The sequence below is a fragment of the Cryptomeria japonica genome, chromosome 9 (assembly GCF_030272615.1).
Source record: "Cryptomeria japonica chromosome 9, Sugi_1.0, whole genome shotgun sequence".
Classification (NCBI taxonomy): domain Eukaryota; kingdom Viridiplantae; phylum Streptophyta; class Pinopsida; order Cupressales; family Cupressaceae; genus Cryptomeria; species Cryptomeria japonica.
The window spans coordinates 714,833,260-714,852,559 of record NC_081413.1 but is presented as its reverse complement, the minus strand read 5'-3'; the positions used below and the strand labels follow the sequence as shown (position 1 = coordinate 714,852,559).

The window sequence follows — 19,300 nt, the reverse complement described above, 5'->3', positions numbered from 1 at the left end:
TCATTTCCTGGGCTCTCCTATTCCCACCCACCCCCCTTAGAATAGTAGGGCTAGCTTATTCTAGCGTAATTAATTTACAAATTAATTAACCCGACACTTATTCCCAAGAGAAGCTTCTTATCCCCGCCCCCCCTACTTCATAAAGGCTCCCATGGGAACTAAGAGAGGTCCAAAATTGACAGGTTCATCGAGTGGTCCCTTCTTTCGGCTTCCTCCGCCCCACACCAATCTTCATCTGGGTGGGGGGAATTATAGTGCTCGGTCCCCTGTAGCCCGTAAAGGCGAAGGGGGGGGGACTGTACTACAAGGGTAGTGGGGGGCAGAGGGAATCTCGTTTGGGTGGTCGTGCCTCCGATGAACTTTGCTACTATATGGTGCTAAAATGGGTGCTGGCTCATAACTATAAAGTATGTTGCGACCCATACCTATACTCAGAACCGAAGTTTACACTTCAAGGCCCTTTACTTAGTTGCGCAAGGTCTCATCTATAGATGTACATTGATCATAAAGTGACCCCTCACTCTTCTCACCCTCCCTCTTTAAGCTTCCCCTACAGAGCCTTCTAGCTACCGGCTCTACATTAGCTATCCACTCCATCCCACCTTCCAGTAAGTCATTATCACTGCTCAAGGTAAGCTCCAGGCCCTTACGTGGCTCCGAGGATGAGCCCTATAGCAATCCGTCCAGCCCTTAATACAAGATCATTTAAGTCAGGTTTCTTTGTTATTGGGATAAGTATATTTTTATGAATGAATCTATCCCCCGAAAGAACCGGACATGTCAATTTTCATCATTCGGCTCGAGCACTAGTTGAAATAAAAATGATCAATGATGTATCGTTAGAATAAGTATAACTACGAAGATCTGTAGTTAATTCATCATTTTATTTTTTCGTATGCTCAGTACCCAAGTAAGCTCACAAATTCGATCATGATCAATATGCCTTTTGGAAATATTCTGAAAGAGATCAACAATATTTTTATTGCTCTTATTCCGAAGAAGGAGAAGGCCATTAGATTGGGAGATTTTAGAGCAATATCCCTTTGCAATACTATCTATAAAATACTTTCTTCAAATAGATCCCTAAAACATTGATACTTAAATCCTTCAGCAAGGACTTTGAAACCCTTCAACGAGAAAATTATGTACATATATGTATGTGCATACATTATTACATATATGTACATATGTGTAGATACATATACGTATGTCTTAAACTCTGACATTGAAACACTCAAGCTCTTCAATCAAATCCAATAAACAATGAAAATGAAACCCTCGACTAAGGAAATTGAAACCCTTAAACCCTTCAAATTAACAGTTACATACAAACATTGAATCAAACAGTGATTCAAAATACACCTATATTTGTATACATGTCTATATATTCATATATGTATGCATATACAAATTTTGTTGGAGTTATCTTTTATTAGCTAATAATTATTTATTTAATTATTAGTCTATTATACTCCATGCTTAAGCTAAACTTAGGAATCTTATAATTCTTTAGGGTTTTTCTCCTTTAGGGTTTCGAGTATCCTCTTATAAGGATTCACTCTTTGTATTTTCATAACAACTGTAATTATTGAATTGCATTCTTGTTGCACAATCAATATGACTCCTCTTTTCTGGATCTCTGAATTCTGGCCTCCATAGCTTTTTTGCTTCTCTCTTTCTGTGACATGTTTGCATGCAGGTGATCTTTGGGAGCTGTAGAGTTGATTTTTCCTCAACTCCAATACATTTATATATAATAGTTATAGCCTTAAAATCTAAAATTTGATCACTCAAACAATGAAACTTAAACCCTTCAGCAAGGAAATTGAAACATTTAATCAAACAAAGAATCAAAAAGTGAATTCAAACACTCAAGCTATTCAATTGAATACAAGAAATAATGAAATTGGCAAACCCTCCCCCAAGGAAATTGAAATCCTTAAACCCTAAATTTTTAACTGACATACAAACACTGAATGAAACAGTGATTCAAACGGTGACACTCTTCACCAATGAAATTGAAACATGTACATATACGTATGTCTTAAATACATACACACACACATATATGTATACATACATACATACATACATACATACATACACATATACATACATATACACACACACATATATATATACACATATATGTATATATCTATATATATATACATGTATGTATATATATACATACATGTATGTATATATATATACATACATGTATGTATATATATATACATATATGTATATATATACATACATACATACATACATACATACATACATACATACATACATACATACATATACACACACACTTTCTAAGGGTAATGTATTGGATCTATAAAAGAGGTTGACAATGAGACCCTTCAGGCCAATTCAATTACTAAATTCAAACTGTGAATCAAAAGATATTTAAATTTGTATATACAAAAATGAAAATGAAAATATATATGAAAATTGGAAATACATTTGTGTATATACATATATCTACATATCTATATGTATGTATGTATGTATGTATGTATGTATGTATGTAAATACATAATTTCATATAATATCTAGCATTTTATTTTTTATTTTATACCCTTATTGTTTCACTTCCTCAAATTGTTTCATCCTCATTATCCTTTCATCGTCACCCTCATGCTTACTTTCATGTCCCAGTTTGTAAATCACCACACATTGTTGTATTGTAAATTAATGTTTTTAGGCCACATGATATATTTTTAATCTAAACATGATGCAGATGACTATGGACAAGTCAAAATGATACATTCTAGACAATGGACATGGACATACCTGAGCATGGAAATGTCAAACACATATCAACACTATTAGACTGTAAAAAATTATGAAAATGATAGGCTAAACTATTTCAAGGCCCATCGCACACTAACAAGTCAAGGTATTCTTGCAATCCCCCCTCCAAATGATGCAAATGATGAAATCCTAAAATATCTCCATGATTATTTCCCTTGTCCTATACACCAATTCCCCCCATAGAATGGCCAGTTCACATCCCATTTCCACACATTCAAGCACATCAAGAGTGGATGCAAATAATGCTCATATTGTTGACCAATTATTTGTTGTTCCATAACCTTGTGATGATCTTCTCTTCCCCATAAGATCTTGTTTCTATTCAAAATTATTCAAGGTCAAGCTTGAATCATGACAAACCAACTATCTCAATAGATTTTTCTTCGAAAATTGTGTTCCTGAAGTCCGACAAAGCTCTGAGATTCTATCATGGAAACAAATTATTCTTAGAGTAGTCAATGAACAAATCCCATCATGGATTTTTACCAAAGTATACATTCCACCTCATTGTAAACCTAGTGATTTGTCTTCTACTATGTCTTACCGACTATACAATCAACAGATTCTTTAGAAAGAACCCATTCCAGGTACACCACTAGTACCACATCTAGTTGAGCCCGAAGGTTTCGAATTTGAATGCCTAGTAGACTAAGTTTTACGTTTTTTCTATTATTACTGTTTTAAATCCCTACTGTACAAGTGTCGAAAATACTATTTCAAAAAATAGTTGCATGCATAATTATAGAAAAAAGATTACATTTTGCATAAGGGAACCATACTTCTATTGTTCAAGCATCACTATCAATTTACACTCCCTTGTCATTCAATCTGAAAATGCATGATATTTCCATAACACGAATCACTGTTAGTATTGAGGAGTAGGCATCGGTCTACAACATCACATGGTTAGTTGGTTCCATCTCATAGTTACCAATGTTCCACTGTATACCAATTTTCATGTGAAATATATAATTAAATATATGTTTCATGTCTATGTATAGTAGCCATTAATCTGCACATTTTAAATGCTTCCACAACTAACATACATGTTCTTGTTGTTATGTGCAAATGAGGAAGGCAGATAAGATGACTACAAGTGGTGCAAAGAAAAGAGTGACAACAAGGTGGCCTTCACACAAAAGAGGAGTCAATTTCCCTATGGAGTCAAATACCCCACCTCCTATTGTGACCAATCCAGACCCTATACCTCCCATAGTGGAGGATCCCAATCCATATCCCCTCCCACCCATAATGGAGGATAGTACTCCACCTTCAACTGCAAAAAAAGTTACAATGTGATAGAAGTTGTGGTCAACAGTTGACATGGAAGGTGCACTGCATAATGTTGAAGAAAATAGCATGTCCATAAGGTGTGCATCAAAAAAATGGGCCATCCCAACTGCAACATTGATAAAATGGTTGGGTGGTCTAACAACCACGTCCAAGAAAGGTCCCCCAACAATTCTTACCACTGAAGAAGAAGAACAGATTGTTGAATGGTGCCAAGAGATGGCTATAGTTGGTCATGGCCTGGAGATCATCAACTTGAAGGCAGTTGTGTCTCATATATATGAGAGTAGATCCACCCCTTTCAAAGATGACATGCTTGGGAAGTGATGGTGGTCTGTTTTCAAGGTCTGACACTCGGAACTCACCTTGTAATAGTTGAAGGCCTCAACAAAGATAGGGCACTAAGTCAGAGACTAGTACTTGTGTCTAACTTTTATGAAACATTGTCAAAAGCTTTTTCCGCAAATCCATATGGTCCTACTCAAATATGGAACTGTGATGAAAATGGTGTTATGGTTGGTATAAATGGGGCTATGAGGGTGCTTGCTAGGAGAGGAAGCCGAAATGTGTTACATAATAATGAAGAATCATGAATGGATTACCATTCTTTGTTGTATCAATGCTTTTGGGCAAAGCATTTTAGGCTTATACTTGTTCAAAGGAAGGAAGCACTTATAGAATTACATCTCGAAATGCGAACTAGGTGCTTGCGTGACACCACAAAAACATGCGTAGATGACTAAGGAACTATTCCTTAATTGGTTTCACCACTTCAAGCGCTCTGTTCTAGGGGGTGTATCACCTGCCAACAAGCCCTTGCTGATATTTGATGGCCATGACAACCATGCTGTAGTCACAATCATCTAGGAGGCAAGGATGATAGGTATAGAATTGCTCACATTGTCAGCTCACACATTCTCACAAACTGCAGCCACTGGATGTGAGTGTCTTCTCTCCATTCAAGACCGACTTCAAATCATAAAGAGAATTATGGTTGGAAAGGTTTCTAAATGTAGAATCAGGAGGACAAAACTAGCAAAAATAGGCAACAAGTCTTTCATGAAGGCAATGACTATTTCTAACATTGTAGAAGGATTCAGAAGGACCAGGATATGGCCCCTCAATTTCGATGCCATCATGGACATCATGAAACCTAGCAACACATTGGAGATTAATGATGGCGAAGATGCTTTCGCAGTGCAGAATATGATCAGCCTATCAGGTGTTGATGTCTCACCGAAAGTTGTTGCAGAAAACATTAGTTAAATCCATCAATTTTATTCGAATGCAGAAGTGGACAGTGATCGGCGAACTAACAACATTGCTGAAACCATGGTTGACAACATGTGGAGGAGAGTCTTTCTCTTCCATCCAAGTGAATTACACTGTCGTGGGTGGTGGAAGGGGAAATGGATCTAGGTTTTGACTTGCAAGGGAAAGAAGAATAGGGAACTTTCACCTTCCCTTCACCACCGATAACTATCATGCCTAAGGTGGTGCACTACTATGCAGATTGTGGCCTATCAAACAACAAAATCAATATAGGTTTGACACAAGATACACACGAAGTTGGTAATGAGGAAGACGAAATAATGCTATCACAAGTAAGTGAGATGCTTGCCTCTCAACAAGAAATGACACTGACATGATTCTTGAAGCTACTAGTTCACATTGTCAATAAGAAAAAGGGTAGTGGGGTTGATGATGGAATCTGCTTAAGTCATGAATCACAGTTCTTGACATCTAATGAGTCATGGATTTGATGATGGTGAAGGAGGTGAGAAAAAAAGAACTCGAGGACATAAAAGAAAGAAAGAAAGAGCAGACCAAAGTGATCAAGGCAAAATGTTTATTGAAAAAGCAAAAGAAGGAATAGGACGGAAAATAAAAGGAGATTTTGTGTAAGAAAAAGGAAAGGCCCAAAGAACTAGAGAAGAAGGAAAAGGAGGAAAGGCAACAGCAAGAGAAGGCAACAATGGAACGCAAGGTAGAGGAAAGGGCCATTGAGGAGAAGAGAATTATTTTGGCAAGAAAGAGGATGTTAAATGGTGCATCCACCCCATCAATGCCTTTGATTGAACGACATCCCATAATGTAGGATTTGATGAACACAATCTTGCTGAAATTTCCAACAGGGTTCAATTGTCCACCTACTTTCCCATCCCCTATGTTTTCCGCTCCTGCAAAATATATTGCAGGGGTGCTACCATATGGTGGTAACCCTGGATATTGCAGCCCAATGTCAAGTGAAATGAGTACTAGTCAGCCAACATAACATGACGAGAACATGGTACCAATTACAACATCGAGGGCATCACCCGTGACACCAAGAACTTATTTGCATCATTTCTTCCAATGATTTCTAATAAGACGTATTTGCTTTTATTTTTTTCTCTTTCTGATTTGCAGTGGCACATAAGAACTACAAATATGTGTAATGAAGACATGGATTTGAAGTGATATATGTTGATGCAATATAGAACAAGTAATGAGATGATTGACCAAGTTGTCAACAAATATATGATTTTTGTTTCCAATTATGTGCATTTTGTATCTTTTATATGTTGATGTTGTTGCAAGGTGTGCACCCTTTGTCTCCTTGTGTTGTGCAGCAAAGTGCTTGGGTTTGTGATATGGTTTAGCTGCCTCCTCTGGATTCTATAAATCTAGTGGTTGTATCAGACATTAATAGGTCGATCTTTTGGTGCAACGACAACCACACTTGTAACAAGTGGTATCAGAGCTTGGTCATAGGTTCAAACCTCTCACTTGTGTTGGGGGGGATTGTTGCAAGGTGTGCACCCTTGGTCTTCTTGTGTTGTGCAACGTAGCGCTTGGGTTTGTGACATGGCTTAACCGCCTCCTATGGATTTTATAAGTCTAGTGGTTGTATCGGGCATTAACAAGTTGATCTTTTGGTGCAACGAAAACCACACTTGTAATAGATGCAATTGACACCATGTAATGGGATGATTGAGAAAAGATGTCTACAACTACATGCTTTAGTTTTCCTCAATTAGAAGGATTCAAGTTTTCATTACTTTGAAGTAATCATTTTTCCACAATTGACCCTCTGCTAGGTAGATTGGGGACCTGGCAACCCTAAATCAAAATATTTCACGACGACTCAACCATTTGCCACTTGTCCCCTTTGTTCTCGTCCATGGTGTTTTGTTTATGCCACTTCAGTGTGTAGACTGGAACGTGGTTGGGCCCACACCCTAAACCTTCCATGCTTGTCGTTCATATTGAATGGGGTGGCCGCATGGCAATCGACCACCTCCTCCATAAAAAATTCTAGCCGACACCTTCTAACTTGGAGTGCAGTGGCATTAACTACATGTCACCTCTCCTTACCTACACCCAAAGGCTCGCACACATCAAACACAACTGCATTAAATACACCCGACTCCAAGACATGCTTACCATATTGCAAGTATTGATCTCCATTATTGACTACAACGAGAACACACAGCCATTTGAAGACCTTTATACTTGTGAATTGTGTTGCAAAGACCATTCAATTTGAATGTTTCATTGCAATATAATTCATGAGTACAAAGGTTTCAAATAACAAGGTGTCCTAATTGTGTAGAATTATGACAATTGTAATCAAAAGACAAAGGAGGTTGTGTGCATGCAAAACATGGTCGATTGTAGCAATGTGAGGGAGATTACATTCACCCGTGGTGTATACAATCCATCTAAAGATTTGAATATTGCAGGTTGATTACATTGTTCAAACTCTGTCGATAATTGTTGAAATTGTGCAAGCTCTATGACTACCTGTTCCAATTATTGACACCTTGGCCCAATCATCACATTACATGTGATTGGATTGGATAATAAACAAGATTCTTTTTAGAAATTAATTTGTGGACCCTTCAAGTTAGGGTGTGCACGCTCTAGCCCCCAACCCTAAAAGTATTTTATACCCTTTCTGCTAGTTCTGCCCTCCTGAAATATAAGCACTAGCATTATATTAATATTGGGTTTAAGTGTTTGAATTGAACTGTTAAAGGGATTCAATCTCATATGGAAATACATGTATATACATATACGTTCATACATGTACATACATATACCAAAATGCATGTACACACATGTATGGAAATACATGTAGATACATATTTGTATACACATGTACATACATATATGCATATATATGTACATACATATATGCATGTGCATACATACATATATGATACATGTACATACATACAAATATATATGTACTACTAATATATCAAACTTGGGTTTAAGGAATTCATATTCAGTTCTAAGTTACGTACATACATACATGCACATACAAATATGTACATACGTACATGTACATACATACATACATACATACATACACACACACACACACACACACACACACATGTGTGTGTGTGTGTGTACATACATATATGTATATACATGTACATATATCTACATACATATACGTACATATACATATACATATATGTATATACATGTACATACATATATGTACTTACATATACACATACGCATACACATGTACATGCATATAAGTATATACATGTACATATACATACAAATAATATATATGCACTAGTGATATGTCAATCATGGGTTTAAGGTTTTCAATTTCATTGTTGTAGGGATTCAATCTCATTCATTCATATATATATAGCATCCTGATTTAAATATGTACGAGTTAATGCCACTGCATGGAATAGTGTATTGTATACCCTTAAACCAATGCAAGGAATGCTATACTCAATTGTCTTTAAGGGTTTCAATTTCACTTTTAATGTTTAAGGCTTTAAGGATTTCAAATTTACGAGTTTTAGGGATTAAATTTCATCTTTACACACACTCCCAAATAAATTACATATACACATACTCAGAATTTCACAGTTGATCTTGGCTTTAAGGTTTTCAATTCCACTGTTAATATTGGGTTTAAGGTTTATTGTTTGTTTGTTTAAGGGTAACATCGATATATTGGATTTAAGGTGTTCAATTACACTATTTAATGGAAACACAAGTATTGAAGAAACTTGGCAACTATAAAAAAAACTAAGAAATAAAGAACTGAATCCATGAAACTAAGTATGAATGAGCATAAAGGTTAGTAAGTGAATACAACTAAGTCATGATTACATAAATTGAATCCCTAAAAAATCATTGTTGAAATTGAAACACATGAACAATTAAAATTGGAACTATGTAACAATGATTATAAAATTGAAACTTGTTATAGTGAAATTGAAGCCCTCAAACCCTTAAACATGAAAAGTGAAAATGTAAACTCTTAAACATTAACTGTGAAAGTGAAGATCCCTTAATATGTTGAATTGAATCCCTTAAAAAGTGAAATTGAAAAACAACAACATTGAAATTGAAACCCTTCAACCTAAGAACTATAATCGAATTGTTCACCTAAAACCATAAATCAAGTGTGAACCTAAAACCACAAATCATTTGTGATAATGTAAACCATTGGATGGTGAAATTGAAACTGTTTGGGCCCAATTGAAACATTGAAACTGAAGCCCTCAAACCCTTATACCAAAAAAGTGAAATTGTGAACCCTTAAACATTATCAGTGAAATTGAAACCTTGAATATGTTCAATGTAATCCCTAGAATAGTGAAATTAGAAGACAAATTTGGAAGTGAAAGCCTTCAACCCGATTGAAACACATTGAATTGTACACCTAAAACCAAAAAGTAGTAAAATGTAAAGCACTCAACAAACACGTTGAAACCATTATGGCCAATTGAAACAATGAAATAGAGGCCCTTAAACCCTAAAATTGTAACAGTGAAAGTCTAACCCCACTTTTTGGTAATAGTGAAATTGAGATCCACCATCTATACATTTTGAAAGGATTCAAGATGTCAAGTGAACATATTCATTTGAACTCTTTGAAACAATAAATTTGAAACCCTTAAACATGAAGGGTGAAAATTATCAATGCAAGGATTAGAACAATGGTGGCAACATGATATATTATATTTTAAACCCTTGTGCAAGCTATCATTGAAATTGTAAACCCTTATCATCAACTGTGGAATTGAACCCCAGACTTTATTAATGTGAAAGCCTGAAACAATTAAATTTAAACCCATTGATCAAAGAAATTGAAACCCTTCAACGCGTATGGAGCATTGAATTTGATCCTTTAATACCCTAAAACATTAACAATAAAATTGCAAACACATAGCCCTTAAACTCCTACATTATATATGTAAAAGAGTATAAATTAAACCCTACTGCAAGGAAATTGAATTTCTAAATCCATAAACATTCACCCTTAAACCCTCAAACCCCTAAACAGTGAATTTAAAACCCTAAAAGCATTAAACCAAATATTGATAGTGATGCATGAAATCAAAACCAATAATGCCAATATTAACAATGATGCTCGAAATGAAATGTTTTTTGTATTCATAGGTGACCATTAAAGCTAGAAAAGAGGATTACAATTTTCTTTTTTAATGTATTTGTGTTTATGAACACAAAATGTAGTGTTCAGAAACACAAAGACATGCATCAATGTCGCAGGGCAAGCAAACCAAAAAATGGAGGTCATCCCAGTTAGAGAACCCTTGTAAAAAAAATAAGACTAAAAGGAGAAATGCGTAAACAAAAAAATACAAGACAAAAGAAACACATGTGTGGAAATTGTTGGGCCTTAGTGAGGTTAAATCCTCATCTGGGTCAAAGGGGAAAAGAACCATTGTGTCGTCTGCCATCTAGCTCCATCGTTCTCGCCATTCGGCTCCACACTTGCAAATTGGAGCACACGAGGAAGTAATGCTTTCAAATGGGTAAATGGAACCCATAAAAGCAAAGAAACCCCATAAAAAACCAATGAATGCACAGAGGAAGGCATGCTTTACCTACATCTAGGTGCGCAAGTTCTGGTCCGAAGTCGTGTTCAAGGTGTCCCATGGTGAATATGTTGTGGTGTGAAACAAAGGGAAGATTCGAGAATGCGTGCGAAAGAAAGGAAGCAACCATGGCTTGGAAGGTGAAGAGTTGGGCATATTGAATGTAGTCGTGCTTGATGTGTGAGAGCCTTTAGGTGCAGGTAAGGAGATATGACACATAGTTAATGCCACTGTAGTCCAAGTTAGAAGGTGGCAGCAGGGAATTTTGAAAGAGAAGGTGGTCGATTGGGTGGACATGTGGTTGATTGCCATATGACCATCCCATTCAATATGGACGACAACCGTGGCATGTTTTGGGTGTGGGCCTGACCACGTTCCGGTCGACACACCAAAGTGGCATAAACATGACACCTTGGACAAAAACAAATTGGACATGTGGCAAATTGTCAAGTCAGCATGAGATATTTTGATTCAGGGTTGCCTAGTCACCAATCTACCTAGCGGAGTTGAAAGTTAGGTCTATGGGTCCACATAGACCCCTAAATTTAGAGTGCGAACGTTCTGGCTCCTCTCCCCTATTGAACTTCATTTCTATATTTCATCACAATATACACTATCAACAAACTGCCCAAAGTTGGAGTTCTTGCAGTTCCCAACAAGAATATTCTGCACTCTGCATATTAGAGTGTTGATTACTTTCGTTTTCTTTGTACCAAATGTGGCAGAACTTTAGGAAAGATTAAGGACCAATTTACTCAAAATTTGCAATCGCCTCTTGAGAGAAAAAACCCAATGCCAAAGAATGGTAAGATTACATTCTAATTCAACATTGATTTTTTTATGTATAGAAAAAACTGATTATTGGTATTCTATTTTATTTCTCATTTATACATTTTTATATTAAAAAAATTCTAATCCATTATGGCATATTAGAATTTAGAACCTAAAGGTAAACAAATCCGACTCCACGTAAATTTGATATTGATTTCGAAACAAGGTTTTGATTTTCCTCAATGTACAACTAAGGCGGCGAAGCCTGTAGCAATATACCAGACCTGGAATTTGACGGTCACCTCTACCTATCATATGAATTTTTGATGACGGTTTAGTCATTTCAATGCCTTTCATTTGACATTTAAGAAAAATATTAACTGTCAAAAAATATAAAAGTAGAAGATTGAAGCCAAAATCATTGTCTTAATGAGAAAATAATGATGAATTGGTAATATATGCAAAAATCTTAAATTTACCAAATAAGTTTCTAAATTAATACACTAAATAAGTTTCTAAATTAATACACTAATATATATTAAATGATAATCGATTAATAATTACTAATTTAGTAATAATAAACATTAAAATTTTAAAATTATATATGTTATGACAAGTTTCTATAACAATCTTATTAAATATATTTAAAAAATTAAATTGACTAAGTTTCTAAATTGATATTAAAAAAATAGAATCTATTGTAAAAAATCATATTAAAATATTTAATCAATTGTATTCTATCATTTCAATTATGACAAGTTTCTAAATTCATATGAAAAAATAGAACTATTCTAAAAAATCATATTAAAAAATTAGAAACAACTACATCCTTCCATATTCTAAATATTCTAAATATTCTAAATAAATTTGTATTTTATAATAAACATTCTAAACTAATATATATATATATATATATATATATATATATATATATATATATATATATATATATATATATATATATATATATATATATATATATATATATATATATATATATATATTAATTACCTATTATATTTTTTTATGGTTTATTTATAATTTGAAGTGTCATCTATACAGTTTTAGAAAAAAATAACATGTCAATGCATACGTCCTACTAATTTTTTAAGCTGTCAAATACAGTTCAAAAGTGAAAAAAGGGCCATTTTGCCTCAAATTCCAGACCTGCAATATACTACAAAAATGGCATTGGGAAAAATCAACACACGCTTCTGATATATTATTTCTTAGCCTTGCACTAGTTTATACAATCCATTCTACGAAACATCAACATGTAAGACAGATAGCATTGATTTTGTATCCAAAAAAAAACAATAAAAAACACCAAGTAAAGAGAAAAAGAAGCGATGTCAGATATGTAAAATCACAACTTATACGGCACGATCAACATATCTACTCTTCCTGCAAACAACTTTATGGAAAAAAGCTGCATGTCGACACCAACGCAAGCTTATCCTGAACACAAATTCTCTTCTATAAATGAAGAAAAGTAACCTTGTTGATTTGCCTTCGACTGCTGCGTTAAGTGAAATGGGTACCAAAAGATGGATTTTTTTCACAGCTATGGCATCATTCATAGCGGCTATGGCGGCGGCTCAAGAGGCGAAGAAGACTTACATAGTTCGCATGGATAAATCAGCAATGCCAGTTGTATTCCCTACTCATGAACACTGGTATAAATCCCTTGTTTCTTCCATTACTGAAGAGGAGAATACCAACCTGATATATACGTACGATCATGCATTGCATGGGTTTGCAGCTAAGCTTACGAAGGCCCAAGTTGAAGCCCTTGCCCGAGTCCCCGGACACCTGTCAGTCCATGAAGAACGGCGGCTCCAGTTGCAAACGACCCGGAGCCCTAAATTCCTAGGTCTAAGCCCAAGCAGGGGCATATGGCCTCAGTCTGGCTTTGGCAACGATGTGATAATTGGGATGATAGACACGGGCGTGTGGCCTGAGAGTGAGAGTTTTAATGACCGGGGGTTAACAGACGTGCCCACCAGATGGAAGGGCAACTGTCAAGCTGGCGAGGCCTTCAATTCTTCCAATTGCAATAAAAAGTTGATAGGTGCCCGCTACTTTGTAGCGGGTCTGAACGATGACGAGGAGAAGAAAAATGAAAAGAGGACCATTGAACCGCCTCCTGATGGTTTTTATAAGTCGCCCAGAGACTCCGACGGACATGGGACCCACACAGCTTCAACAGCTGCTGGACAATTTGTTCCCAATGCTGATTATTTTGGGTATGCTAAGGGTACAGCTGCGGGTGTGGCGCCGGGCGCCCGATTGGCGGTTTATAAAGTCTGTAATGTTTTTTGCAGTGATTCAGACATTGTGGCAGCCATCGATCAGGCCATTAAAGATGGCGTTGATATTTTATCCATGTCACTTGGAAGTCTAACACCAGAGAAATATATCGATGACATGATCGGCCAGGCCGCGTTTGGAGCCATGGAGAAGGGAGTGTTGCCTGTTTTGGCTGCGGGGAATAGTGGCTCTGACCCAGGTTCTGTTGTTAATGTTGCTCCCTGGGTTGTTACCGTCGGAGCTTCCTCCATTGATAGACAATTTCAAGCAGAGGTGAGATTCGTCAAAATCAATTTTTGTTTTTTTGAGTTTTGGTTTTTGTGTGATTTTTTAGCGTTCATGATCTATCATTAGAAAAATTAGAATAATAGAATGTAGGGTTAGAATAATTAGAATAATAAAACGTAGGGTGAAGAAACAAAAATCTCATAGCTAATCGATTGTGGAAAACTATACATAACATTTTATTTGTGTTTGATAATTAATTAAATAATCATCTTAATTTCATAGTATTTGTGTTCCTTGTAGCTTTGTTGATTGATATACTGATGGAGGTCATATGATTTTCAAAATTATTTAAATGTTAATGGTCGATCTTTGGTCAATTGGTAAAGTTGAATGGTTTAGAATGAGCCTAATAGAGATCAAGTCTTACTGAGTGGAAGGCCCTCAATCTTTGATCTTGAATAGAAGAAGATTCAACCTCTCTGAATTGATACTAACATACTTGTATTTATTAGAAAAAATTATGTAAAAAATGCCAGCTTTCTTTCTATCAATCTTTTCTTGTTAATCTTGCTTTCTTTCCATCAATTTTTTCTTGCTAATCTTTTCTTGCTATTTCCCTTGGGTGTTGTTTTTCTTGCTTTCTTTCTAAAAACTATCAAACCAAAAAAATTTACTTAATTGCTTGAGTACAATGTTGCTGTTTTCATGGCTTTTTGTTTTTAGTAGAGGGTTTTTATATGAATCTAAGTAGGCTAAAACCTTTTTGATTGACAGCCAATGATTGAAGGGTATCTAATTCTGAATTTTTATGTTTTTATATCAACTCAAATAGGTTAAAATCTCTTTGATTGAGAGCCAAAGATTGAAAGGTATCTTTATAGGAAGACTTGATCCTTGATGAGTTCACAAGACAAAAGACCTAAATCAATATTATTATTTTTAGGCAATGCTGACTTGTTTGATTATGCTGGCCATGTTGGCAGGTGACCCTGGGGAACGGCAATGTTGTGGTTGGCAACTCATACTATGTCTTAAACGAAACGCTCTACAATGTACCCCTCGTCCACATCACAAACAACGAGGCCACAAAGGCCTGCGACTCCGATTCCCTTCCTGACAAACTGGTCTCCGGCAAAATAATAGTGTGCACGACTGACATAAACAGAACAGTCGACACGGACTGGCAATACATTCTCCGTCACATCCAGAACCAGCTAACTGAAGCCAACAGAGCTGGAGCAGCCGCCGCAATCATCATCAACTACAATGCTCCCAACCCATTTCCGGACGCCTATTTCATGCCAGCTCTAGTAGTAGGGCCTGCAGAGGGTAAACTCCTGACCTCCTATGCAGCCACGTCGAATGCCACAGCAGACATTGTCTTCCAGATTACATCCCTCAATACTAAACCGGCACCGGTGGTGCCAGACTTTTCAGGCCGTGGGCCGTCAGTTCCTAGCCCGGGGATCCTCAAGCCAGACGTCGTGGCACCTGGAGTGGATATACTCGCAGCCTATCCACCTAACATACCGGTTATAACTGTAGGCTCTGATAATATGAATCTGTCAGCACAGTACTATTTGGACAGTGGAACTTCAATGGCGACTCCTCATGTGGCCGGTTCAGCGGCTCTAGTTAAGGCGATTCACCCTGGGTGGAGTCCGGCCGCCATCCATTCTGCACTCATGACAACTGCTATGACCAATGATAATATCGGTCAGAGCATAAGCCAGTTAATTGGGATCAATCCGATCCCATTCAATGGCAGCCCTTTCGACTTTGGGGCCGGGCATATCCGCCCCAATCTGGCGGCTGATCCGGGCCTCGTTTACGATGCAGGTGTGGAAGATTATCTTGATTTTCTCTGCACTCTGAATTTGACGGCGAAGGAGATTCAAACTATAACAGGGAAGAAGTATTCATGCAGGCCTCATCTGAGCGCAACCGATCTCAATTGCCCATCTTTTTCTGCCATTTTTGACAGGAAGGTGATCGGCAAACAGGTGGTGACGTTTCATAGAACTGTGACTAATGTTGGAGATGGGAATTCAGTTTATAGGGCAGTGATAAGGGCTCCCCGAGGAGTTAACGTGCAAGTTAAGCCAGATGTTTTGAAGTTTAGAGGTGTGAATGAAAAACTCAGCTTTGTTGTGAGGATGGAGATGGAGGTGAAGAAGACGATGGTGAAGGGTAAGTTTATGTGGTATGGATATCTTACGTGGGTTGATGGAAATCATCACAGGGTTCAGAGCCCGCTCGTTGCATTCTTCTCCACTTAATTGTAGTTTCCAGTACACTTTTTCATTGCATGTTGCAAATTACAGATTAATAAAATAGCCCATTTTTTCAGTACATACCATTTTTCTCAGTTGCAGTAGCATAGGATTACATCTGTGGCAGATAACACATATCCCTTGATTGCGTGCAATACCTTCTTCGAGGGCTTGTTCTAGCTTCATGCATAATCTCAAAGAAGCAAATTTTAAGGTTTTTATTGACACGAGAGGAAATTTGAAGCGTATTAGTTCAAAAAACATCTTTGCTCGTCGAAGTGGCTGTTTGAAAGAGAAGCTGGATTGGTTTTTTAAGGAAACTCATTCCCTTTTCTGTGTATTTTTAAAACGGCCAACAGTAAGTAGGGGTACGAAAATTAAATGATTAGAAAACCTTTAATTTTTTTTCCTCTTTATTGACCTTCCATTTCAATTTCCGGGACATTTCAATTCTTAACAAGAATCTTAATTTATTAAGGAATTTTTTTTTTTTTCGTTTTGGTATGTGAAAATATATATTAGTTGCGTTTATAACATGTAATTAGAATAAAAGGCATACATCTGATTGTGTACAAACACTTCATTCAAGTGAGTTCAATTACTGTCAATAATATATTAAGTTGCTTCATTAGTGTGTTGGCCTCGACATTATTAATTTAATTGAATTCAATTGAATAAGAACCTATATTTTCCAACGTGCACCATCAATTCTAGTGAAGATCTCATAAACTTGGGTCAAAGATAAGATATGTAATTGTATCTTCCTATTAGATGCAAATGATCATAGATGGGTATTAAAGGATTCGCTGACATGATCATAGATGGGTATTGAAGGACTTGCTAACTTGGATCACTTTAAAGTGTTGATCAATGTTACTATAGGATTTTAAATTTAATTGTATTGTCTTCGTCCAATGAAATCTCTACACAATTTGTGAATGGTATGGTTGAATCACGCATAAAGATTTAATAGATTGATAATGAAATGGACAAGACTCAATTATACCATTCATAAATTTGTGTACCATAGATGTATTCAAGTTGCATAAAATATGTTCATGGAGGTCAATTCATGCTCCAAGAAGTGTTTGCCAAGGAGTGTAGGGACATCTCGTTTGCCAAGGAATGTAGGGACAAATCACTCTAAAAAGGAAGTTGAATCCTAAGAAGAGGATGACGTCTCACTCCAAAATTGACAAACACAACTAAACTTGAGAGGACAAATAATTTGAGTATGGCATAACAAATGCACGATAATATATAATAATGCATAATTGCACCAACACCCATGCTTAAGCACAATTGAGGTGGATAAAATGGATCTTAATCAGATAGTCCAATATTAGGTAATCATGCACAAAAGAATTCCCTACAAAAGAGAGATCACCGTCCTTGCCCCAAAATAAGGGAGAGAACAGAGGACAACTAGGTATCCCCTCCAAGAAATAGCCTCTTGAACCTAGCAAATTCATAGATGAACATGCTTTTTATGAAAGGCCTAGCGAAGATGTTCACAACTTGTTTTGAAGAAGGAGAAAATTATAGATCAATGAAATGCTCCTAGACATCTCTTTGATGTTGTACATATGGATGTTCATGTGTAGCTCTATGACATTGGACTAACTTTATTAAGATTTAAATGGTATTATAATTATTATAGTGGATGAAAGAAGATTGATTGCCAAATGGCCTCAATGGTAAAATTAACACCCTCGTATACTTAACCTCAATAGAAAGTAGAGCACTAACAAGTTGGTTCTTGGTTGACCGACATATGGGGCCAAAACAAAGATGATACCTATAACCTGAGGCAAACTTATGAATATATATTTGTAAATTACAAATATTCTTAATATATTTTAATAAACTATGAATAGATTTAATATTATAGTATATGTATTGGGTCAAATATCATACATAGGAAATTTAGGAGGATTTTTTAATGAAATGCAGTCACCATTTTTTAATAAGAATTTTGTTGAAGTCTTAAATTTTCTAAAATGCACATATATTACTAAAAAAATTGATAACTACCTTTGCATGATTATTTTTCAATTATTCTAATCCAATACTGTCGTATCTTAATTTTTTTTTGTTCCTTAAATAATTATATTTGTGTTTATTATGTTGAACTTGTATTGACAAAGGCATGTCTGCTTGAAACCCCAATGTGTATATTTGTTGTTTGTTTGGTTTCTTTGTGTTTCATTTATTTGCTATTCTTGCAAGTAGCGTGTAGAATTAGATTCAATTAAATCAATCTATTAGGTTTAACCTCTATTTCCACTTAAACCACTCCCTTGTGCTTCTCAATCATTTCCCGTTTATCACTCACACAACCAAAGTTTTGCAATTTGGTATGCATTTTCATATGTAAACTTCCGTCTTTCTTACCCTATATCACTTTAGGTTGAAAAAAGACATCAGAATATTTAGCTTTATTGTTGCTATCCCGTTATGTAATTAAATAGGAATATACTATAAATTCTGTAAACCCTATTCCTAGAGCCTTCTTTACCCTTTTTTCACCCAAATCCTAATTTGCAACATGCTTACCTTCAACATAGCGACCATATAAACAAGCTCACTCAACCCATTGTTGTCAGTTTCTACATTGTCGAGAACTATGACAATAAGTTTTTTAAATGTTACCCTTCAAAAGTCCAATTTATGGTCAAGGGCTACCACTTTCCATATGAGACTGATGTCCATATGATCTTTGAGTATATTGCTTAT

The 19,300-nt window shown here is 36.0% G+C and overlaps 1 protein-coding gene across 1 annotated transcript; it reads left to right on the top strand.

The window, feature by feature from the left end:
* Positions 1-13,308: 13,308 nt before the first annotated feature.
* On the top strand, positions 13,309-16,607 carry LOC131048554 (subtilisin-like protease SBT1.5). The gene is made up of 2 exons (XM_057982554.2): positions 13,309-14,336; positions 15,275-16,607. The coding sequence occupies exons 1-2, from the start codon at positions 13,320-13,322 to the stop codon at positions 16,568-16,570; spliced, it is 2,313 nt and encodes a 770-aa protein (XP_057838537.1). The 5' UTR covers positions 13,309-13,319; the 3' UTR covers positions 16,571-16,607.
* The last annotated feature ends 2,693 nt before the right edge of the window (positions 16,608-19,300 follow it).

Bases quoted from the DNA above. Each gene is read 5' to 3' on its own strand.
- LOC131048554 (XM_057982554.2), top strand. From the start codon at position 13,320: ATGGCATCATTCATAGCGGCTATGGCGGCGGCTCAAGAGGCGAAGAAG. The intron at 14,337-15,274 runs GTGAGATTCGTC...CCATGTTGGCAG, and splicing joins ATAGACAATTTCAAGCAGAG to GTGACCCTGGGGAACGGCAA.